Raw genomic sequence first — 24,838 nt, 5'->3', positions numbered from 1 at the left:
TGAAAGTTAGAGAAAGTTAGCAATCCTTTCTAATACTTGCAATTTTGAGCTGGTTTTGTAATTTGTATTGGAAACAAAGCAAGTTATACTTGTTTGGAAAAATGTAGCTTTCTGACATCTTAATTGGATGACAGTATTTTTTTTTTTTGTATGTGAGAGCAGATAAGAATTTTTCTTCCATGCAATCTGGAATTAGATTTTTAAAATGGGTTAAAAATATAGAATGCCTTTTATTACATGCCATGAAGAACAATTAGCATCAGTTCATTTCACTTTGTAAAGCAAGATCCTCATGGCAATGTTTGCAGATCCAGACAAAGCATTTTGTTTCTAGAATGCTAGTTGTAATCCAGTCAGAGGATATTAAGCAACTTCCAGGATTAGACCCTTAGTGAAAGTTTGTTCCCTTTAGTTTCATATTTCCTTCGGTTGGCTGCTTGAATTGCCCTTCTATAATTTTGCATTGGAGTATATCCCGTACAAATAGGGAAGAGATTTTGACCTAGAAGGAGAGACCTCTTATTAGTGTGCATACTTTTAAATTACAGTAGCTATCTGAAGCATCTTGACATGTGATAGATAGCGTTGTTGCTATATAGGTTTGATTCAACTTGTTACTTAAACAAGCAACCTCCCACCCTTATTTCTCAAGGAGAAACTTAAGATCTTTATGATTTACGTTCACGCACGCCGCTTTGGGTATATCCGATGTATGTGTAATGTCGCTGCTGCTGTTAAACCAGAGGATTTCGGTGCATTTCCAGCAGTGGTTCCATCCCTTGCTCCTCCAGCCTGGCGTGAGGCGTGTAAGGACGCTGGGATCCACCGCACTTCGGCAGTCGGTGCGGTGCTCGCGCAGATTAACGTGCCTGGGGTGTTTTCAGACTCGCCTAAAACTGGGTTTAGTGCAGGAAAATGAAATAAGGTTATAGGGGACGGGAGAGGGAGAAGAGAAACCCGTTTTTAGCGTGAAAACAAAACGATCCCAGGGCGATTCCCGCGTACTCTCCCCGGAGGGAGGAGAGGTGAAACCGGGGGGGAAAAGGTTTTTCCCTCAGGAAAGCGGCCTTGGACAGCGGGGTGCGCTGCCGGGCGGGGGGTACACGGAAACCGGGCCCTAGGGAGGCCCCCAATCGCGGCGGAGCACCTTCCCCAGGAAGTTTTACTCGTCCCGTACTTGCGCCGTCACCCAAGCTGTAACGAAGGGGCCGCAGTTCGTACCGCCCGTTGTCCCGCTCGGCTCGGCCGGGCCCTACCTGGCGCCTCAGCCGCCGCCGCCGCCCCCTGTCCCCCGGCCGAGCCCCGTACAGGCCGCCGGCACCGCCCCCCTCGCCCCCGACCGCCCAATGGGGGCGCGGCGGCTCCGCCTCGCGGTCCAGGGCAGCCAATGGGAAGCGCTGCGCGGCGCCCGTCCACCTGCGGCTGTGGGAGCCACCTGAGCGGGCGAGAAAAGCCGACAAAACCCGTCGGTGCGGCGGGCTGCGCGCTGCTCGCTCCGCTCGCCCCCGCCTCGCCCTCCCGACCCGCCGGGCCAGTTCTGCCGCCCGCTGCCTCCGCCAGACATGACACAAGACTACGACAAGTGAGTGAGCCGGGCGGGGAAGGGGAGGGAGAACCGAGTCCGGTCCGACCGGTGCTGCCGCCCCTCCGGGTGGAGGGCGGGGGGCTGCAGCGAGAGGGGCTCGCTGCCCGCTCTCCTGTGGGGCCGGGCCGGGGAGAGCCGCTCTCCTCGGGGGCCCGCCCCCCTCCATCTCCTCGGGAGGAGTAACCGGAGGCTACGGCAGGGCGGCGCGAAATGGCGAGGGGGGCCGTGAGCCCCGGGGGGGCGCGGCGGGGCGACCCCGGCGGCCACCCCGCCCCGCGAAGCGAGCGGCGAGGCAGGGCCGACTTTGAAACCGGACACCGGCAGCGAGGCGTGGGTCGGCGCCGCCGCCGTCCGCTCCCCCCCGCCCCTCCGCGCCGCGCCTTAAATGCGGGCGGCGGTGGCGAGCGGGCTCGCGCCGTCGGGAGGAACGGGCGCCGCCGCAGCGCCGGGCCGTGCCCCTCAGCCGGGGGCCGAGGGAGGCGGGCGGAGCCGCAGCGGCGGGCTGAGCCCCCCCGCCCCCGCCGGGGCTCCGCGCCGCTGCCCAGCGGCGGCAGCAGCAGCAGCAGCGGCCCCCATGGATTTCTACGAGGCGCACCCCTCCGGCAAGGTGGATTTCGGCAGGTACGGGGGCTCCCGGCGGGCTCGGCCACAAGAGCCAACGCTGGGCTTCACGCGCGTGTTCTGCAACTTTGCGGTGCCTTCTCCCGCGCCGGTCCCTCGCCGGGTTTGACGGCTTGGGTTTGTCGCTGTGCCCGTCTGGAGGCGGTGGGCGCCGTACGTGGGTAGAAAACGGGATAACTCGGAAGCGATTCGAAGAAACGATCGTAAAATTCCTGTATTTTGAATGAGCAGTGACTCAAAGGCATTCCTTTCCTAGGGAAAACGTAGGATTTTTACCAAAGTGTGGTTTTTTTTTTTTTTTTTTAATATACTACCTTTAAGGAAGAGGACTGTAATACAGCCACTCACTAGCTTCACCCTGTCATTAGGATTTTTCAGGTCTATTTTTTCCCCTCTAGTGATGCTTAATAGATGAGGGCACAGCAGTTAAGGTACTTGTGCTTCACTTTTCTGGCACGCAGGAGCCGGCGAAAGAAATCCTCTCTGCTGCCTCAGCATGAAAGGTGTGCTCGGTGCAAGGCCAGGTATGAAAGACGCTGTGGCTGAGGATCTCCTGATGTCTCAAGTTAAATTGCACGGTCAGGGAGAGAAAGGGTGGATTTTGGACTGGTGCAGTAAGTAGGAATAGTTTCTGTGGACTGAACATACAACGTTGTGGGCTGTAGGATCCTCACAAATAGAGGAAGAGTATCTGCTGTTTGTAATATTCCTCTGCTTCACTTCTGTCATATAGAAAATAAAATTCAGAAATTATTAAAACTGCGGTGGTAAACTTGTTTCCAGCCCTGGACACGTCTGCTACTTTGTGAGGAGATCCATGCGTCAGTAATCTTGAAACCTAAAACTTAGGAAAAATAAATGTTTGCCTTCTCTTAGTAATACGTTCTCATTTTCCTGAAAGAAGCTGTAGTTCTGTTAAGGGGTTGAGTTACTGCCAAACCCTGTGCTTCTCTTGATAATTCTGCAGATAATTCTTTCTACACTGCTTTTAGGGGAGTAGGTTACCTGCAGGGCAACGTGCGTTATATTTAGATGTTGCAATGACAGAGAGATCACACAAAGTATGTAGTTTTTGCATTTGCTACGTTTTTGGCTAGTGGCTGCTTTAGTTCTTCGTATTTTTGGTTCTCGCTTGGTTCTCTCTTTCCATGTGAGCATTACATCGCTGGAGGGAATCAGCTTAGTGGTCTTGTGAACTCCGGCGAGGCTGACTCAGCCCTTCAGCTTGGCAGGGATGGATCGAGGGAAGTTGCTTCAGTTGCCTTTTTCTCTATGAGTGACTTTAGCTTGTAGACTTACCCATTCCCTATGGATATTCCAGGATTCTTCTATCTCATAGTATAAGAGAAGGAGCTTGTGCCGTGTCCCTAAAGAAAACTCTATTTTATATTCTGTTGTGCAATCTTCGATAGTAAGTGGATGGCCAGAGGTATCACCAGTGGATACCAGAGGTATCACAAATATGTACAAAGACCTAAAGAAAGGGCTTGCTGCAAGAGCTTGGTTTTGTTTGGTTTTGGTTTTTTTTTTCTGTTGTTATTTGCTTTTTTTCCAGCTGTATAATACTGATTTATAGCCACAAAGCACTCTGACAAGTCCTGGAAACTCCCACTCTCGAAGTGTCTTCAGCCCAGCCAAGCTGTCCCATTGAAGTTCGGGGAGACTCCTTGTGTAACTGATAAAGGATTGAACGCATAATTTGCAAAGTGCTTTGCAATCTTTTTGGTAGAAGGTGGTGATAAATGTAGGATACTGTTAAGCTGATTATAGTGATTAGAGTATTTCACAACTTTGTATTTCACAACTTTTCGTATTTGTAGTATATTTCAATCTCTGAATGCATCTGGGCAAATAAATGCAAAGAATGCTTATCTACCAGGGAAAGGGGTGTGATGGTGGTGGGAGAACTGTTGTTTGGGTTTTTTTGGTGGTTTTTTTTTTTTTTTTTCCTGAGGTTTGGATTTTTAAGCTATTATTTATTTGTTTTAAACTCTTAGCAATTAATTTTAAAATGCTGAATTTGGGTTTAGTTAAGAAAATAAAAAAGCCTCCCTTCTCTCCCTGCCAATCTGTGGTAAACTAATGTTACTAGAGTAATGCACTGGAAAGAAAACTGTTTGAATGGGTTTAAAAGTCAGATTTAAACAACAGTAGTTTGAACTGACTTCTATTTTACCAATAGAACCAAAATATATTAAGTTGCCTAAGCTGGTAGGACAGCATTTTCTACAGATGTCAGCTTTCACCTGTGGGCAGAAGGTCCAAGTCATCTTGAGCTTTCTCGTTCCCAGCAATCACATAATGTTCAGAGCAAATACAGTTTTTCAGTATGCTACAACATCAAGGGAAAAACTCTAGTTTTTCTTTCCTCCCCCCCTGCCCCCCAGTCATTTGTTGAGGGTGTTTCAAAATAGTGTCACGGGTTATTTCAGCAGTAACTGGGCAGTAAGTCTTAAGTCTTTAGGCTTTCCTTGTCAGAAATAATTCACCGCCAAATTGATTTGCGGTCCTTTCAACCAGTTTCTCTGTGTAGTTGTAGCTAATCAGCAGTTTCTAGGTGGTGTTTTCAGATACACTCTGAGAGCAAAGACGCCTTTTGAAAGCTCTGGGGGAAAGAGATGTTTCCTTAATTCATATTTTCTAGTTCTACATGGGACCTGGAGCAGGTTGCATCTTGGTGGTGTTGCGTAGGATGGGCTAGAGGTTTTGTAGGTAGGTGTAATTCTTTCTGGGTTGGATTCAGAGCGTGAGCAGGTCAGTTGTGCTCTTAAATGGTTTTGCAATTTTATATAGGCTGGTGTAATACAGCTGAGTTTGGTCAAATTAATCCTGATTTACACTGAGCGTGAGTGAGATCAGAATTAGGTTTCTAGGCTTTTTGTGTTGACTAATCCTTGCAGTGCACTGAATCAGAATATGAACCCTCTGAAACTGGGGCAGCTAATTTAGAGGAACTTAAGGAATGTTTTTCATGTGTTCTAACAGGTGGCTTTTTTCTTTTTTTTTTTTTTTTTTTTTATGGTTCAAGTAAAAGACCCGTGTTGGTTCTTCAGAATGACTCTCTCTACTCTCAGAGACGTCCTTATACCAGTGAAGATGAGGCCTGGAAAACCTTTCTTGAAAATCCCCTTACAGCAGCTACCAAAGCTATGATGAGCATCAATGGTGATGAAGACAGCGCAGCTGCCCTCGGACTGCTGTATGATTACTACAAGGTAGATTGGCGTGGGTACGCTCTGGCAGCCAGCGGAGTTCTTGTTCCACCTGTGGAAAAGGTTTTTTTTGCTAGAGGATTGTACAGAAGCTATAGATCATGAGGATTTTAAACAATGTGGTTTTTAAATGGGAAAAAAATTCCCTTTTTCTGAAAATTAGTTTCTTTTTAGTTCAGTAAAATAAGATCCCCTGGATCTTAATGAAATGAGTCAAAAGCATCAGTAGCAATTTGCCTGTCGACTCCAGGCTTTGTGGGAGGCAATGCTTTATAGAAATAGTCATGAAGAGTGAGACTTTGGGAGCATGTCCCTATGTGAATACACATGGAGAAAGAAACTTCTCTCCTTTTGCTTTTGTGATCCCTGTTCTGGTGAGACCGCTGGCTTTTGCTGGGGATTTGATGTTCTGCCTTAGTTGCAGCTGATACTAAGCTATAACTACAGGTTTTTGATGTGCGAGGCAGAAGTGTTCACCTGAAGGAGTTGCTGTCTGCATTCCTCCAACCTTCAGTGAGCTTCAGCTGCCGTAGTCTGTTAATCCGTTGACAACTGTGGCTATGGTTCCTGATGTTCACTGTTTTCTCAGAGACGTGCACCTGCCTAGGTGCTCACATGTGAATCAAACGCAGTCAAACAGATAACCTTTTGGTTTTTGTGGGATACATTTTGCTGAGCTTTCTTTCCTAAATACCAGAAGTCTAAGCCAGTGTAGTTATCTCCAGTCCATGTCCAACTCAGTGGAGACCAGCAGACATTTCCAGGTGGGGAGGTGTCATGCTTTTGTTAGATGCCTGTGTTAAAGTGGCCTGGCTCACCGGGTGGAGATGCCTATTTTTTCTTTGCTGAGCCAGGAAAGCTGAGGCCAGGAAGCTGACTTGGCTTGTGTGCGTGACGCTGGCTAGTGTCCTTTAACAGTAGTGCGTGGCAGCCTCGGTGTGTTCTTCAAGCATGAGGAGAGACTGTCTTGTGCATACAAAATCCTTGCCTGCTCTTTAAGAGTTGAGCATGTCTTACGTATCAAAATATTCTTGTAATGCTTAATATGGAGATTAGCACTCCACACGCACACACGACAAAATGCCACAAACTCACTGATGTGGATGTTATTCAGCTGGTTTTGTGAGAAAACTGGCTTTTTGCTTTGTGCTCATGCTTGCTTTGCTTTTGGAAAAAACTAAAACTACTTTCACCAGAATGATTTTAATCCACAAAATCAATTTTGATTTCTAAACCTGTAGATTAAAAAGAGAACGTTGATGTTGATCCTTCACGCTTGGCAAAGCAGAAGGGATTTGCTATACATTAATGTCTAATTTGGGGTTTCCTCTTATGTTTGAGTATGAGTGGGAGTACAGAAAAATCAGTGGAAGAACAGGTATGCCGCACACTTAAATGAAGCAGAATGGTTAGAGGTTGAAAGATTTATTGAGGGCTGTTCTGAAGTAATGCTAGAGGGACAACATCTAGGCATTTCTAATACGCCCTCTCTGCAATATTAAAGGCAACTGATGAGATCACCTTTGTATTAAACAAACAAAAAAAAAAAACCCCACCCAACAACTTGAGTTTTCTTCCATTTGTCTAATGGGCTACCCTGATAGCTCAGCTGTGATTAATAAGGTCTTACGGGAAACAGTTTTTTGACCGAAATCTAGAGTTTAGGAGTGTTGGATCTGAGGCCAAACACAGCTTGCAAGGCCCTTATTTTTCGGTGACTAGTTAGCGTTGGCCTCCTGGCAGTCTCCAGATAGAGGTTCTTCAAATTTTGCTGGCTACCATAGAAAACTCAACTACTGTGGTGTTCTTGGAGATTCTGGGTTATGTGGAAGAGCCAGGACTTAGGTTTTAGTTGGGGGCTGTTAAGTATGCTGTTCATGCAGGTATGCCAGCCACCTTTGAGTTAGCAGTAAAGCAGTGGTCCCACATGTTGCACCCAAGCTGGCAAACGCTGGCAGTATCTGGGCAGGCTTCAGCAGAGGAAGGAGATGGGAGTTTACTCTTTCTTACACTGCAGAGTGTTTGCTTTGCTCATTCAGGAGGCTTGTTGCAGGTGTCGAAAGTCCTGGGCACCACATATGGGTTTGCAGAGGAGCTTTCTGTGTGTTTGAGGGGAACTGAGCACCACAGGCTTGTGCCAGCAGTGGCGGGAGCTGTTTGGGTCGCTGGGGCACTGACTGCATACCCTGGTGAACCGAGCTGCCAGAGGCTGAAGTGTCCCACTTCCTCTGTGTACCTTGGCCTTGCAGCACCGCCGGGAAAATGGTGTGCGTCTGTGTGTGGATGACATGGTTTCTGTGGTGGGTGTTGCAGTGTGCGATGTTTTCAGGGAAAATCCTGTTCATTGCATAAAATACGGGGTGCTACCTTGAGCTGCTTTGCATCTGGTGACTGCCTTTTGGTTACAAAAAGTTTAATACAGTTTGGGCCAGCAAGTTGTACGTGGCCATGCACAAAAATAAGCTGTAGCATCCCGGTATACTTATCAAACCTGATCTTCCCCAAATTCCCTAGTTTCTGAGGAGAAAGAGAAACCTTGAGTGGTCCTTGAGGAAGTGGCCTAGAGAGCACATGTTCGTGGGGAAGGGGCTGTGGAGCAGTGTCCTTTCACAAGCCTTGAGCTCATCCGGCGAGCTGAACCCTGCCAGCCTGTAGAGAAGAAAACCTGTGCTGCAGGACTCTCCTAGTCCTGCTCTCCCCAGTGCTGGTGCTTCAGCCAGGGATGTACGGTTTTTCCGCACCGGTTTTCCTGCCACCTGGTGCTGGCAGGAGCCCAGGGCTGGCCCAGCGGGCTGGGTCGGCTACATGGGGATCTATGGGGCATCACCTGGGGCAGACCTGGCATCTCAAGGGCATGCGAATATCAGTCAAGCTGTCATGCTAATAATTACTGGTATTGGAGAGCAATGCTTTCTTAATTTGACTAAATGGCTGTGTTTGAAGGAGCTAATTACTTTTTTGTGTGTGTGTGAGAGGAAGAACGCAATTGCAGCATGTCTTGTGTTTCCCAGGTTCCAAGAGAGAGGAGATCTTCGACAGCTAAACCAGAGGTAGAACATCCTGACCAAGACCATAGCAAAAGGTATTAGTTTTTATTATTGTGTGTTTGCATATCTCCGTTCTCTCCTGGACCACCAAAGCTGCTGAAGGAGAGTAACCTGCTGCACTGCAGTGTCGTGCTGGAAGAGCGCAATTGTTTGCTTTTACTATGTGTCCCCAATTCCTGTGCTGCCACAGGAACGGGACGGGGATTGGACCATGGTGTTGGAGAGCTGACACCCAAACTGCTTCTCATCACCATCCGTCTGCTTTCTGTGTACTGGTGTCATACAGTCAGCATAGCAAAAGCTGCTCCTTTTAACACTAGGCACAGCCTGGTAGCACAGGCACCCCTTCCCGAGGCTGCAGAGGTGACTGGTGACCCTTTGATTTTTACATCAATTGCTCACTGCTGATTTTGTTCTCGGGCACCAGCAGCGTTGCTTCTTCATGCATGGCCGGATAGGGAAGGACTTCAAAAGTGCTTGTGATTTAGTTTTGGTTTGTATTGTTTGTGGACTTCTTTTGTTTCCTCTGGAACTCCTTTCTTTCTTTCTTCTTCCTCCTGCCATCCCTCTTTTGTGCCTCCCAAGCAGAAGATGATACTGATTAAGTAAACATTATGAATGTGAGGTTCATTCAAGCCAGGCTTCCACTCCTACCATCCTCTTCCTTTGGACAGACTAGAATGCTTTAAGGACTCAAGGTGAGGTTTTGTGGTCTGGCTGAGCCGACTGAACGACTCGTTGAGGAGAGCAATCTGGTTCCCAGCCATGTGTTCCCACTGCTCCCTTCATACCAGCTCTGGTCTTCCACTTACCCGTAACCTTGCAAGAAAAAAAAAAAGTGGCTAGTTTTCTGCCCATGGAACAAGACAAACTGGCTTACCACGGGGGCAGGGGAGCATCGGAATTGGTGGAAAGGAGAGGGCAGGACCACGTTATGGGGAGGGAGAAAGGGAGGGCAGGCTAACTTGGTGGCTACTAGCTATGAGGTCACCTCAGCCACAGATCCCGGTGTTGTCCTGGCAGAAATTAGTGTGGTGGGATGGAGAGTGGGAAGTTATGCAAACAACTCCCAGGAGTCTCAGTGTGGATTTTCTTGGGGGTTTGTGCATGAAAGAAGGGTGTAATTTCCCTATTAGTGCTTCCCGAGTGATGCGCAGTCCTAGGGCAAAGGAGCAGCAACCTTGCTCAGTCCTTCATCGCCAAAGAGCAATTTAATGGAGCTCGCGTGTGCCAGTGTGTGGTGGGAAGGGCCTCAAAGTGCTTAGTTTTGGACAGCTGTTTTCCAGGCAGTGAGGATCTGGGCTGTGAACCCTCACCCTTTTCTCCAGGGTAATTTGCCTCCAAGGTGGGGTTGTTAGCAGTGGGTGAGGTTTTTTGAATGAGTTTCTCAGCTTTTCCGGTTAGGATTGAGCTGTTCTGCACAAGCAGGAGAGTTGGTATCAGCTGTCTGTGTCCAAAAGGCTGAGAAGTATTTCTAGCTCTTGTTTAATGACAAAATGAGCTGTATAATTTAGGCATTATTTTCTTTTTTGTCCTTTATAGGAACAGCATCCCAAATGTGACAGAACAGTCCCTCATTTCTACTGGAGAAAACAGAGTCCAGGTTCTGAAAAATGTGCCTTTCAATATTGTCCTTCCACACACACCCCAGATGGGAATGGACAAGAGAGGCCACCTTACAACCCCTGACACAACGGTCACCGTTTCAATTGCCACCATGCCCACCCATTCCATCAAAACGGAGACGCAGCCCCATGGCTTTGCAGTGGGCATCCCACCAAGCGTCTACCACCCTGAGCCCCCCGAACGCGTGGTGGTCTTCGACAGGAACCTCAATCCTGACCAGTTCAGTTCCAACACCCAGCCTCAAAACTCCCAGAGGCGAACGCCAGACTCCACCTTCTCAGAGACTTTCAAGGAGGGCGTGCAAGAGGTATCAAGAGAGGCAGTCGCTGTGTGCGTGTGTGCGTGTCTTGATCTGGATGAAGAAATCCAGTTCCATCTTTAATTGTTCTTGTTACATGAGCCAGAAATCTGTCCAGTGATTTAGGAATAGAAGACTTTCTCAGAAAGGTGCATAAGTATAACTTAGTAAATAAAGCCTTCACAACATGAAATCATTATCAAAAGCAAATGACTAATCTTACTAGTGGCAGAGCCTTTGGCTTGCAGAGTGTGGAAATAGTTATCTCAATCCACAGCACTGGGCCAGGTTTTGCAAGAGTGCAGCACTCTGCGGTGCCTTTGCAGGTACCGAAGTGAAGTGACTGTGTCTGTAAGCTTCCTCACTGCCAGTTTCTAGGTGTGGTGTCTGTTAGTGGAAAACAATTGGTTTATTTAGGGGCCTCGAGTGAGAGTTAAACTTGGATGAAAATCCATGTTTTTTGTTTTGTGCTATCAACTGAAAACAACAGAGTAAATGTGTTTTAATTCTTAAGCCAGGCATCAAGGAATTATGTGGCTATGTGCTTTCTTTGAGATAACTTTAAAATGTTGCCCTAAGCTAACTCGGAAGGCTTGTGAGATGTTGTGCTTAGTTGACACCCAAAAGTTTTGGATTAAAATCCTGCTCAAGTGTCCTGTTTGTACAGACCAAAAACCAGTTGTTATCTGATGATCAATTTGCCTGCCAGAAGTTCTGTGGTAATGAGTATTTGTTTAATCTTGACTTTCCTTGTTGCTGCTCTGTTAATTGTTATGTTGTTTTGTTTTGCATCTACCCCAGGTTTTCTTTCCTACTGAACTGAATCTCCGGATGGCCAACATGAATTCAGAAGATTATGTGTTTGACAGCATTTCTGGGTAATGCTTTAAGCCCTGCTTGCCCATATCCCCGTGTTCTCTTACAGTTAGCTTGACATGAGCAAGCAGTACAGCTCGCTCCCTCCTGTGCTGAGTTTCTGTCAGGCGCTGGGAACGCTGTGAATCTCAAAACCACAACAGTGCCTACTCATTTGAATTTCACAGTTGAAAATCCCACCTGTATATTTAAGGAAAACTACACGCAGGGTTGGAAATACCACTGTTTCAGTACCGCCCCATTTCAGTCAATGTCCTTTTGACAACTCCCTGTCCCATGGGAAGATGCAGTGTTGTCTGTCAGCTCTGCAGTGGTCTTGGAGCTGGCTTTCAGCTGTGTCCCTCTCCCTAGCCTGCTTGCCTTGTTCTCTCCCTATTTGAAATCTACAGCAGAAATAGGAACCATGAAACTCATCTGAATCCCAAGGAAGGGGTATAATGTAGTTGTTTGGTTAGCTGCAGTTGAGCAAGAGGGAAGACAAGACTGTGGCCACTGAATGGCTTATTAGCTTGAGCATTTTAATTTAATTGCTAGTAGATACTTTTCTGTTCCATGGGAGTAGCTTGCTGCTCTCAGTCTCAATAGGGAGCTTCCAGTCTTGCCTGCTGATGTATCTTGGGATTTAGCTTGCCAAGAACTTCTCTTAAATGTTAATTCATTAAGGAAACGATTGAAAAAGGGGCTCATCCTGTTTTCCAACTTCCTTGCCTGTTGATGGCTTAGTGAGTCAACTAATGACTTTGGAATTTCTCCAGATTAAATGTAGAACGTTTAATCGACTTTCCAGGAAAATGCCTTGCCAATCACTGTCCTCTTCACTCTGCAGGAATAACTTTGAATACACTCTGGAAGCCTCCAAGTCCCTCCGACAGAAGCCTGGGGACAGCACGATGACTTACCTGAATAAAGGTCAATTTTACCCAATCACGCTGAAAGAAGTCAGCAGCAGTGAAGGAATCCACCACCCCATCAGTAAAGTCCGAGTGAGTGGCAGCTCTTGTGGTTTCTTGGGAAAGAGTGTGTGTATGATGGTAGCTTTAAACTAAGTGCAGTGATCTAAACCAGAGCATCAGCACTAAGGCCAGCTTGCCCGCTCTCTTACGTCAGTGTTCGTTCCTTTGCTGTCCACCTACTTCCAGACCAACCCATCCTTGGCTCAGTCTGTTAAGAAGTGGTGTCAGCACTTGTGTAAAGGTGATGCAACACCTGGAATGAGCTGGGCTTGAACTCCAGTAAGGAGAGCAGTTCTGCTCATCTCTGTTTATGACCCAGAAAGTGCTGCTAACTGCCTTCCTGTTTGGCAGCCGTGAGCCAGCTATACTGCAGTGTGTCAAGCTGGAAAGCCTAAAGCAGAAAACCTGATACCAGGGAGAACTTCCAAAACAAATGTACCCTGTGGCCTTTTCTCTTTCACATGTTTGCTTTTTTTTTTTTTTTTTTTGTTCCCTTTAAATCTTGCCCCTTCCCCCTCTCCTTTCAGAGTGTCATCATGGTTGTGTTTGCTGAAGACAAGACAAGAGAAGATCAGCTCAGGCACTGGAAGTATTGGCACTCAAGACAGCACACGGCCAAACAAAGATGCATTGACATAGGTAGGGAACGCTCTCATTGCTGATGTCAAACTCCAAACCTAATTCCTTGGCAAGGTTTGGCTTTTTTGCTAAAGCTTTGTTATTTTAAGGAACCTTTGGGTGACACTCCCTGCTATCCATACCTTTGCTGAAAGCCCAGAGAGAGCTTCTGATTGCTAGTGCTGTAGTTTGTAGGGCTCATTAAAGAGGCGGATTTTTGTTTGGTTGGTGAGCAGGCTGAGTTAGGGGTTTGCATTGGGAGGTCTAACACCTCCTTCCAAACTGCAGTTGCTTTTGCATATCCTGGTGCTTGTAACTAAATCGCAGGTTATAGACTGTGGCTGTCCTAAATACTGTGTTTCTTCAAAGGACAAGATTCTTGTAGAAATACCTTGACGCTAATGATTCTCCTTCCCACAGCTTTGCTCACAACTAGTCTTTGGTACATGTAAAAAAAGAAAACACTGCAAATTTCCACTTGCCTCCAGACAAGGCTGGGGCTGGCTGGCTTCCAGCCTTCTCTGGCTGAAGACTGGGTTGTACTCCTAGTCCCTTCCTCCTGTGAATAAAAGCAGGGATTAATCACTTGGCGCTTAAAGCAGACGCGCATGCAAATCTCTGTTTGTTATTGAAGGAGTTTTATTGAGAGCTCATGCCCTTGCCGTGCAGGGTAGAGTTTCCCGCACATAGCAGGCTATGGCACGGGACACGTGATATTTGGGATGTCGGCCTTTCTCATTGGAGTTTCTAGTTTGGAATTTCTGCCAAGTCCCTTTTTTTCCTCCTTCTACTGTTTGTGGGGGTTTTTTTTGGTTTTGTATGAGAACCATTTCCAGCCTTTTTAAGGATCCATTCTTAAGTACAGTTCAGCTTCCTTTGCCCCCAAGAGGTTGCTGAGGAGTTGCAGTTTCTGGCTGCTTTGTGTGATTTAGGACTTCAGATGGTCTCCCTCTTCCCCTCCTTCATGCATCCTTCTTTCTGACAGCTGACTACAAGGAGAGCTTCAACACCATCAGTAACATTGAGGAGATTGCGTACAATGCCATATCCTTCACCTGGGACATCAACGAGGAAGCAAAGGTAAGTGACTATGATTTTATTTCCTGTCCTTTTAGCATATTCGGGGGCTGGGGGAGGGGAAGGGTGTGTGGCCTACCTGGTGATTAGCATGTAACGAGTTTGTTTACCCTCTTACATTAGGCAAAACCTCCTGGCTATTTCTTAAGAGGGCTTGCGTGTGTGCAACCGCGCAGAGCTTTGCAACTGCTTTAAGGTTCTTGGCAGAACTGCCTCCCTGACAGACGAGTACTGACAAAAGGAAGCACTGAACGTTTCCCGAGCAGATGAAGTGGCACGGGAGGTGTGATGGAGCGTAGCTGGCTTGGCAGGGAACACAGTCTCCTGGAGGATCCCTGCAGGAGGTGGGGGGCAACTTCTGAGGGACGTAAGGCTGTGGCAGTGGGCTTGCCTTTAGCAGAAGAGTAGCTGCTGCTGTTGAGCTCCAAAAGCATTCATTGCTGAAACTGTGGATCCCAACACTCAGTGACCTATTTCAAGTTAGAGCAGCCTCCTCGTGAGCTCTGGTTTGATCTTTTTTACAGAACTTTGGTCACTATGGTAGGTGTGTAAGTATGAACAGCTTTCCTAGCTGTTAGTTTTTTGAAGACACTCTAGCTTTTGAGAAAGGCCCATGCATCTTCTTGGTGCCAGGACAGCAGGTCAGGTAGCAGTGTCACCTCCATTCCAAAGACATTTCTGACTGGTTTGTTGCTGGAGTCAAAGTGCAGTAGTTTTCTTTGGAGAGTTTCATTACTGCCTGGGTTTTCATTAAAAATTGGGAATGATTTCCTTCAATTTTTGGAGGCTGGCTGTTCCCTTGCTAGTATGTCATGTGCTCATCACCGCCATCATGGGCAAAACCACTGGTGGCTGTGAATGCTCTGTCTAGGGAGAGCCTTGCTTGCGGGATGTAGGATCTCTCAGCAGAGAATGCAAAGGTCCCTCTGGAGCTGTGTGTGCCACTGTGCTCTGCAGGAGACACAGGGGATGGTGTCACTACACAGAGCTTGCTGTCACCACAAGCTTTGCTCTGTGCTGCACAAAGATTTCGGAGAAAAGAGAGAAGGAGAGGCTGTGTGAGGGCTGCTGTTAGGTTTCAGCTCTATGGGAGAGGTTTAGGGCGCTTGGCTTGCATCAGCAAGGAGTTACACGTGCTGCTGCTGAAAGTTCTGCCTTACAGCACGTGTGACATTGCTTTCGAGGCTGGTGTTGGGTGCCAGGCTTCCCTCCCTGTTCCCCAGATTCAGCTACTGGCTTTGGCTTCAGTTAGGTTGAGAGGAGTGGCGGGGAGGACCTTACCTGCTGGAGGGTGCTAAAAGGCTCCTGTGATTTTTTTTTTTTTTGAAACATGGAGCACTTTGCTATGTGAACAAGCAGGTGAAGTGTCAGAAAGTCTGTGAAAAGGAGGCAGTAAGTATTCCCAAAATGGTATCCTGCTGCCACAGCCTGACATTGTCCCATTAAAGGAATTCCGGTAATCTGTGTCTGCAAGGTACTCGAGGTCTTAGGATTTGCACGCGGAGATGGATCATGCAGACACAGCAATGATTTTTTTTTTTTAGGTCCCCAAGGAGTTGGAAGCACTTCACAGCTGTGCAGCTGCCTCTCTGCTGGCTGAGCCATCCGACAGCAGTAGAGACAGGCTGCTAATCCTGGAGAAGGGCTTAGAGATGGTGCTGAGAAGCCCCTGTGGCTGCCTCCTGGAAAGCCATCCATTCCCACCAGGTGCCAGAGCTCAGCCCTGTGGAGCTGGTGCAGATGGTTCTTGCCCAGGTGCTCTACAGACCCCTGAATAAGTAGTTTCAGTGATTGCAGGTCCCTGGTGAAATTGCCAATAGCAGCTTGCAAAGGTCTAAAGACCCTCAGTGTGCTATTTCAGCTCAGGGCCAGACTTCATGGGATGAAGTGGTGTGGAGAGGCATGACCCAGACTGGTTTTGTAGGCAAATTTACCTCGAGATTTACAGTTTAGTCTGTGAAATCCATATACTTTGAGTATTGGTTTTCATGAGCCTGCAGAGGGGACTGTAGATACCAAGAGTACAAGCCTTAGCTCTTGGTATCAGTGTCATATTAAGACAAAAGTACTCTGGACTTCAGTGTTCAAAGAACTAGCATTTTTAGCAAGTGTTCCATGTGTTTAAGCCTCTGTTTAACTTTATTTCCTTTCCCTGAGTGGATGCATTTTGTCAATGATTTGATTTCTTGCCAGTAGACCTGCAGTTCTTTCTCAGGTCCTATGATCTTATCAGGAGATGCCTGAGCCAATTTAAACAATTTTTATTGCATGGTTCATTTACCTTGCATGCTCTCTCTCTCTCTTTTATTTTCTTTTTCTTTTTTTTTCTTTCCCTCCTTCCCAGCAATAGTCTTGAAGTATACGAAGAGAGCAGGGAAGAGAGAGCTGACTTTCTGATGCTACAGAAAGTCCTCCACAGTAATAAATTCAGCATCTTACCTTTAATAACAGCAGCAATCTTGCATAGATGATATGTTTAACCAGCCAGCAAACGCTGATGATTAGAAACTTGCTTCCTGCGCCCTGGAGTTACCCGGTCCAGAGCCGAATGATTCTTCTGGAGTTGCTGCTTCTCCCATTTCCCTCTTACTCTCGCTCTCAGTTTGCTGTGGGAATGATTTGGTCCTGTGCAGAGGTGTCAAACAGGAGCTGATGAGGCTCTGCATCTGGGGTTTTGGATGTAATTGCTCATTGAGGCACCCAGGGCGCTGGGTGTATGTCAGATTTAAGGGAGAAAGAGCGTATTATCACAAGAAGTTGCCCTCAGCAGCTCTGGGACCAGATGATTGCCCTTTTTATGGTAGCTCTTGTTGGAGGGATGTGCAGGAGTATTGAACCTCTGCCATCTTGTCCATGCGGGAGGGTCTCGCCTGCCTGAGAGAGTGCTTTGCCAGTCCCCTTGAGGCACTTCAGGATGTTGTAAAATACAGCTTTCTGATGAAGAAACTCTAGTTTAGGGCAATATGAGTCATATGCTCCCTGTAGCAAGGAAAACATGGAAGTTTTGAAGCTGCAAATTTTGCAGCTGATGAGTTGGTGGATAGAAAGGATGTTTGAGATGCCCTCGGTGACCAGTATTTCCCAGTTACATTGTACTGGGAGAGCTGAGGGCAACACCAGGGCTTTGGGTGCCAGATGCAGCAGGCAGGTCTGGCCCTGCACGGATGAACTTGTCACACATCTGGCTGCGTTGGTGTGCTGTTCGTGAGCCCGCGTGTGTAGAAACCGGGAGTATTTAATGCATGACAGACACTTCCCACTCCGGGACCAGGCAGTGTCCATGGCTTTGGGAGCAAATGCTGGGTGCTTTTCTGACAGCTCCTCTCTGCCCTCTTCTGTTGCTTTTAGACATCACAGGAGCTGCTAGAAGCAGCCACTCTATGAAGTAGGGGTAGGTTAAGTATTCTCTGAGTGTTCAAGCTGGAAAAGGACCTAGAACCCAAAGCCTCCTTGCTCTGAGACAGTGAAGGGAGCTGAGGACAGGGAGCAAAAGACAGACTGTCCTAAAGTGGTTGCTCCTGAAACTGGAAGGAAAGTGATGACAGGGTAGAAAGACTGACAGGAGACACCATGGAGCGGGGAAGTAGTGGTTTTAATGGACTTCCTGGTGTCCATGAGGTGAGGTCTGACCCCCCCCACCTGACAGTTCTGAGGAGGGGAAGAGTTGGATGAGGAGGCAGTCGTGCTTAGTGAGGAGAAAGAGGGAGATGGTGAACTGGGAAATTAGTTGATAAACTAGTGAGTTGTTGAATTAGATATTTAGGAAAGCCAGAGTGCCTACTCAGTCAGGAGCCATCCTTGGTTGGATGGAAGCATGGTCTGATGAGTCTGACAAAGATGCATAGCTGATACTCGCTTGCATGCAACAGGTAATGCTGGAGTTACCCTGAGGCTTATGGAGACTTCAAACAGTTTCCCACCCTGTCCTGGACATCTGTTGTGTTGGGCAGACAGTCAAGGTGGAGTTCTTCTCCTGCGAACAGCTTCTAGATGTCTGAATACAAGCTCGTCATCTTTCTCTTCTGTGACTTCATTAGGGATGGGATGTGTAGGGCTGGGATGAAGCTTTCTCTGGAAGTGCCTGTTCCTCCTTGTTGACTGAGTGGGCTTGATTGTCCTTAAAATCAAGGAATTTTTAAGGTAGGGAAGAGGAATCCTGTCCTTGGAACCCTTTTCCTGTGTTTGTGTGTCAATCAGGAGAAGCATTTGTAGGTTCAAGTCATGAGTTTTTGAGGCTGAGAACCATCTCTTCCCAGGTCTCTGCAGCATGCCTGGTTCTCCTCTTGGGTGATAGGTACCTGTTAAAGGTCTTTTAATGAAAATTGCCACTACATGCTTGGTTAAATGCACATTTCTTTCAAGTGTTTCCTGCTACTCTATTCATAATGTTGGCCGTTGTCCTGTTACCTCTGTTGTGTTACCCGTTAGGCTGTGAAGCAAATTCTTTATCCCTTAACTCTGGCCTGGGGACATGGCCTGCTCTCAGGTCAGTGGCAGTTGAACAATCTGGACAGATTGGTTTCCCCAGGGTTAACTGGCTTTGCTGGATCCCGCTTTGCTGAAATCCCGTCTGAGTTCCTGCCCAGCGGAGCAGGAGGGTTGGGGCCTCATGTCTGAACAGGGCGAGTTGTTGTCTGCACAGTGATTGCAAGAACATCTTTGCCCTGCTTTTGTAGTCCTCACAGTGGAAGGACCCCGCTGTTACACTGGGGCACCTCTTCCACGCTTGCCAACGGGTCCCTTTTGAAACGTAGTGGTGCTTCCAGCAGCTCCCAGAGAAGGGCCCCCCATGGAGGTGTCTTTCTGGCTTGCTTTAGACTGGATGGTGGGACTGTAGCCAAAAATTATGTCACTGCATATTAAGGGCTCTATTGTCCTCCCACTCCTTCCCACTTAAAAAAAAAAAAAAAAAAGGTGTTCTAAGCCAGATGCTCTGTGTCAAAAGACCCTTTCTCCTAAAAAGGGATATGTGGTGAGGGTGTAACTGGTGAGGGTGTAACCGGCATTTTGAGCTGGAGAATACAATGGTAGAGCTTTTTGCTGGCTGTCCACTAAAGGGAAGGTGCTGTGGTGTCTCTTAAGTGAGGTCTTGAATGACAGAGCAATTAAACAATGGACTCTTTTTTTCCCCAATAAAGGTGGAATGGTCCTGTATTAAGGTAATTTGCAGCTAATTTGCGTTGCCCTTTTGAAATAACAGTTTGGGCAACGAGGGTGGTCTTCTGGCCAATCCTCATGTATATTGACTGAAGTTCTTGGGCAGGACTTTTTGTTCAGATGAGCTCAATTTTTGGAGAGGGTGGATCCCTTGCTACAACTTGAAGTAAGGCTGGGGTGTACACCAGTAATTTATTTTAAGAGTTTATTCTAGCGTAATCTTCACTTGGTGTTCACTGTAGGAAGAATTTAAACTTTTTTGATTGATGAATGTTGCATGCATTTATATGGATGCCGTTGTAATGAAACAGCAGTCATATGCCTCATTAAAGAAGGTGTTGCCACCTTCAGCAGCATTGAGGAGGTACAGGTTTGGCTAGTTGGAAATGAAACTATGAAATGTGATGAGTCAAACATACTTAAAGGAAAGAGATGGGTTTGAAGCCAAGGCTGCAGACCACAAGTACTTTGAGGCAAAAGTACACACAGCCTTTGGAGCAGTGACACAAGAGTCGTAGCAGGTATTGCTTACCTGCCTCTTGATGCAGATTTCTCCCTAGTCTATCCTGGGTTTTCTTGAAAACAAGCATGTGTTGCCCTTTATTTTAAGCATTAAAAATTAGAATCAGGTTTTCAACTCATAAGTTTTCTTCAGCACTTGGTGTCCCAAACTCCACCATCTGGTCTTCGAACCACCTACAGAGCACACATTGTGTTTCCTAAAGGTGGAAGGAAAATCTTCCTGAAGTTAGCTCTTTTATAGAGAAAATTGGGAAGTGTTTGTTTCCCCCCCCCCCCCACACCGCCCTTTTCTCCATTGCCTTTTATATCTGATGGCAACGCTTCCATTTCAGCCATTTTTGTGCCTTTGTAGATTTAATTATTTCAGTTTTGTGTTGGTTTTTTTTGTTTATTTAGGAGTTTGGTTTGTTTGTTTGGGGGGGTGGCTTGAGTTTTTGGGGTGGGGTTTTTTTGGGTGGGTTTTTTTTTTGTTGGGTTTGGGGGGGGTGGTGTGGTTTTTTTGTTTGTTTGGGGTTTTTTTGTTTGTGTTTTTTTTGTTTGGTTGTTGTTGTTTTTTACTTATTACTATTTTATGCCAAACTGCTAGTTTTACTTTCTTTCCAACCAGCCCAACAAAAGCTGACACCTGGCCCCTCACCTTTATCTTGTCAGAGCGTGGGGTGTGAGGAAGCATCAATAGGACTGGGAACCTCTGTCCCTGAGTTTCCCACATATTGCAAGCTGAGGCGTTCCTGTATTTCCTTGCCTTACAACGGGTTGGAATAACAATCAGTGTTGCTCTTTGTAGCAGGAATATGTATTTTCCTTTAATTACCATTCATTTTTGTCTTGTTGATGGAGTGAACTTGCTAGGAGGATGTTCTTTTATCCGGGACTGGGTCATATTTCCCACTTGGCATTCCTTGGTGTGGTGTGGGACTCGCAATGTGTTTTATGTCAGTCACCCAATTTGGGGTTGGTAGGTTTGAATCCAAACTAACTTCCCCAGGCTGCAAGCAGGACGGTGCTGGGTCTGGCTGAGCGGAGCTGGAACGGATGCAGCCCTATCACACATCTGCCAGACAAGCCTTATTTGGAGCATCCGATCCCAAAGGCAGGAGGAGGTGGCTGGGGAGCCCACAGGTGCATGAGTTGCCCAATTTTTTAATCTCTCTTTTCTGGCTCACCTCCTGCTGATGCAAAACCTGTGGTGCATGTGGGAGGTGAAGAAACAAATGTGAGAGCAGTAAGATTAGCCACCTCTCAGGTGATCTGTACCAAGATTTTTTTTTTTTTTTTTTTTCCTTCCCTTTCGTTCTTTTAAAGACCCAACAGTCTTCCCAGCGCTGCTTTCCTGGGACATGCCTTCACGGATGTGTGCAGGCAGACCTGTGCTTGCCCTGCCTGCACTCTGAGCTGCCTGGCCATGACCCAGCGCCAATCCTGGAAGCCATGTAGCTGCGTTAGCGTGGCGCGGTGCCGAGGCCGACAGCTCTGCCTCTCGGAAGGGCTTGGAGCTGTGCTGGTCTAGTTTATAAGGCTTTTGGGCTGGAGATGATTTGCATCCAGCCAGCTCACACTGCAGATGAAGCCCGTTAAGGCCTATAATGTACACATCCGTATGGGCAAATCTTCAGAAAAAAAACTTTATTTTTCCCTTTTATATTTGTCCAGCCCATTAGAGAAACCACATGCTTTCAGCCATCAGCACTTGAATAACAACCTTTGAGCTTCCGGGTAATTTTTCTTTAGTGGAGGGCTGATAAATAAGCTGTTTGTGGAATTTGGGCCTAGGGCTGCTCCTTCAGCTAGCCAGCAAGGAGTGCTGTGACCACCTGGCTGTGTACCCCTGAATTGCACACGAATCTGCGGGAGACCAAGCAACCTGTTGGCTGCTGGGCTTTATGTTGACATTCCCAAAATTCCTGCCGGCAGCCGGGGTGGGGAGCAGCTGTGTCCTGGCATTGTCAACAGCTGTGTAGCTTCCTGCTCGTTAGTGTTGGATGGTGCATGTCTTGGTTCTCTGAGGGAGTCTGTGCAGGCAGAGGAGGAGGGAGTTGGTTTGTGTCCTCTGGTCGTTACCCAGGTCCTTTTATTTAGGTCTAATGGATCCTTTACCTTATTTGTTCCTCTGGTTTTTAATCTGCTGTTGTAACCTCAAAGGCTCCTCTTCACGTCAGTTTGGTTGAGGGTTTCTATGACACTTTGTCCTGAAAAAAATGGAAATAACATGTAGATCAAGTCAGCTGTGCAGTGACTGCTGCCCTCCCCAGCCAGAGACCACAGGAATGGCCTTGCTGCTCCGAAGGAAAGCAAAGCGAGACACAGTATAGGTTCAGTGGGTCCCAATGTGCAAGGGCTGCATGTGGCCTCAGGCTGATCTGCGAGTAGAATGTGTGGTGAGACACTGCTTTTGTGCTGGGGAAATGGTCCCAGGACACACTGGAATCCTTTGCCTGCTGTATCTTGGGCAGAATGCTAAAATCGTTTAGCCAGGGTCAAGAAAAACAGTATCCAACTACATTCCCTGGAAGGAAACTCATCGCAGTTTAACCTGTCCCTGGTTGTGTTGTAGGCTCCAAACTCCATATTCTTTACAAACATAGTAATCCAAAATCAAAGGCATCCTGACAATTTTAAGTTGAATATAACATTAAAATGACTTTTACCTACTAGTGCTAGAAGAGAGCTAAAATTTTTATCTGAATTCTCAATAGAGAAAGAAATACCCAATGGACTTGGATTGTTGAGTGATGTCTTCATCCTCTGGATACAAAAATATAAAGGAGTATAAGTAGGAGGAGGTGAATTCAATTTACCTGTCTTCTATTGGAGTGAAAGCCATGTGGAGCAAGGTGATCAGACTGGAATAGTCCCAAGTCTGTCTGTGTAGGTTCTTATCCAGAAGGACATACAAGCCTTTGCATGCTGGGGAGATCTGTTAGGTGGTCATTACGGTCTTACCCATGCCAGTGTTTGCTGGGGACTGGCCAGAGCTTATGGTGTGCTAATGCCCATCTGAGTTGCTTGCCATTACCTATGGCAACCCCAGACATTGTTGATGTGTACCTACATTTTGTTCCTTTTCAACTTTACTTTGCGGTGAGTCAGAAGAGGCTGTACAAGGTGACATTTAATCTAAAGCTGCTGCATATGTAGCCTTTGGACTAATCAAAATTACTGGTGCTTTTTGTGTGACAAAAGAGCACGGCGTCCAAGATAAACCGAGGAGAAGAGACCTGGGTATGCAAGCCTTCATTTAAAAGAGGCATCTTTCATCTCGCTGACAGCAAGGTTCCTGCAGCGCTTTGATTGCCCTTTAATTATGCCTGTTTTTCCTGGTTTGTTTGAAAGGCAGATCTTGTTAGAAAAAGGTGCTGTGTGGAAAGAACTTGGCTGTCTTTGCTGCCCTTCCTTGAGGGCACACAGCAGAGCTGCCGGATTAATTTTTTTTCTCTGCGTTATTAAAATGGAAGATTGTTTCTCGTAGATTTGAACGTAGGCACGGTGCGTTTCTCCCCAAGTTAGGTGAGGAGGGCTGCAAGAGGTTGGGTGGTTAAAGCGGACCGGGAAGTCATGAGGTCTGGCTTCTTCCCACGCTGACTTCCAGCGTGATCCCGGAGGAGGTGCTTTAATCCTTTTGCCTTCAGTCTTTCATTGTGTGTGGCTGGGTTGCTGCTTGTGTGCCCCAAAGGCTGCAGGAAGCCCAACCTGGTGTTGGGTGGAGGAGGCTCTGTAGCGTGTTGGGGTGAATGTCGCCAGATGTGGGGGGTCAGCAACTCATCCCAGCTCACAGATTTCATGCTGTTTGGTGTTTTGTCCGAAACCCTGCTGTTGTGGAGCCATTTGTCTCAGTGAATCTCACCTTTCACTAATAATAATTAAAAAAAAAAAATCAACAAAAAAGAAAAGGAAAATAAAGCTTGGCTTTCGTTGGAGGGAAAAGTCTGGAAATATGATTCAAATATAGACTAAAGACTTAACTGCCAAGCAAGCAAAATAACTTGAGAAGAGGTTTCTAATCCTTTTAGAAATCTCGGTTTTAAAGAAAGTCTGCGTAACTTTTGAGGGCTTGACTCATATTTGTAAGTGCTCAGGCTTGATACTGCTCTATTTTTAAGTGCTGTCTTTATGTTGAATCTTGGGAGGTGAGATGAAAATGTTGGGTTTTTTTTTTTTTTTTTTTTTAAAGTAACAACAAATCTTAATATAGCTGAGAATGCGGAACTGCCCTTAGAAAAATAGGTTGGACACATGAAAAGGAATCTTGCTCAGCAGGCTGAAGATGCAGAGCAACTTCTGCGGTTACGTTTTTCTTTCTTCTGGCAATTTTGGGGTGGGGATGTAGCTGGCTCAGTCACTCAGCCTTACGTTTCTTTTTGAATGCAAGTCAAATCTTCCTGCACAAAAAGCAACTGGCTTGAAATTGTTTTAGGCCAAACTAGAAAAGCTATTCTCCAAAATGCTGTTTTTGTGGAAGTTGAGACGGCTTGAGGTTGCTCAAAAATGAGTTACAGGATTGGCAGGGAGAAGTAGATGGTCTTTTTGAACTGGAATGGCTTTGTACCAACAGGAGAAGATAGCCTGGTGCTCTATTGCTTCAGAGAGGTGATTAGGTTTTATTTGTCCTGCCCAGAGTCCCGAAGACTTAAATAGCATGAAAATGAAGTCAACTGCTTAAAGCCAAAGCTAATCAAATGAGGAGACTTGAAAGTAGGAGGATAATCTTTGTCATCTGACAGGCAATCCCAAATTCCCATGGGATACCCATGCAGCTCTGCTGCTGTAGCCTGCATCTGTTGTGCTGAGACCAACTCTTCTCCCTTCAGCCCAGTGTCCTGCGTGGGCTTTGTGTGGCATTGAAAACTGAAGCATAGACCTGAATTACCCAGTAAAGAAGTAACAGTGCTTGCTAGGGAACTGGTGGCTGATGCTGCACGTCAAATACACTGGTGTCCAGTGACGTGAAACGCAAACAAGGGATTTCACAGAAATTTTGAGGCTGCGGTGGACCTGCTGGTGTGGCTGCTCGGGCGTGTTTTCTTGAAGAACGCAGTCATTTCTTCATACAGACGTAAGAGTTGTGTGTGAATATTCAGTATGTGTAAATATACTTAAAATTAAAATTTAAAATGTAAATTATGCAAACACCAGAGCTGGGGCTCTTTTTAAAAAAGAGAACCCCTACTCAGGGAACACAATTATTCAGGCTGTGCATACATCTGATTACCTAGCTCCGAAGCGGGTGAAAGCAGCTCTTCAGGCTC

The 24,838-nt window shown here is 46.8% G+C and overlaps 1 protein-coding gene across 2 annotated transcripts in view; it reads left to right on the top strand.

Moving 5' to 3' along the window:
- The first annotated feature begins 1,562 nt into the window (after nt 1–1,562).
- GRHL1 (grainyhead like transcription factor 1) overlaps nt 1,563–24,838 on the top strand; it is a 37,468-nt gene continuing 14,192 nt past the window's right edge. Inside the window, exons 1-8 of one of the 2 annotated variants that reach the window (XM_086744870.1) lie at nt 1,563–1,582; nt 5,235–5,421; nt 8,430–8,500; nt 10,008–10,398; nt 11,191–11,267; nt 12,092–12,248; nt 12,746–12,857; nt 13,822–13,916. In XM_086744870.1, the coding sequence (XP_086600996.1) occupies nt 1,563–1,582; nt 5,235–5,421; nt 8,430–8,500; nt 10,008–10,398; nt 11,191–11,267; nt 12,092–12,248; nt 12,746–12,857; nt 13,822–13,916 (1,110 nt within the window). Of the gene's footprint in view, nt 1,583–2,159; nt 2,207–5,234; nt 5,422–8,429; nt 8,501–10,007; nt 10,399–11,190; nt 11,268–12,091; nt 12,249–12,745; nt 12,858–13,821; nt 13,917–24,838 lie in introns of those variants that run through there. The other variant, XM_086744869.1, reaches the window with a different exon arrangement.

The sequence above is a fragment of the Chlamydotis macqueenii genome, chromosome 3 (genome assembly GCF_036417535.1).
Source record: "Chlamydotis macqueenii isolate bChlMac1 chromosome 3, bChlMac1.mat, whole genome shotgun sequence".
In the NCBI taxonomy this organism is placed as follows: domain Eukaryota; kingdom Metazoa; phylum Chordata; class Aves; order Otidiformes; family Otididae; genus Chlamydotis; species Chlamydotis macqueenii.
This window is presented reverse-complemented; position numbering and strand designations above follow the sequence as displayed.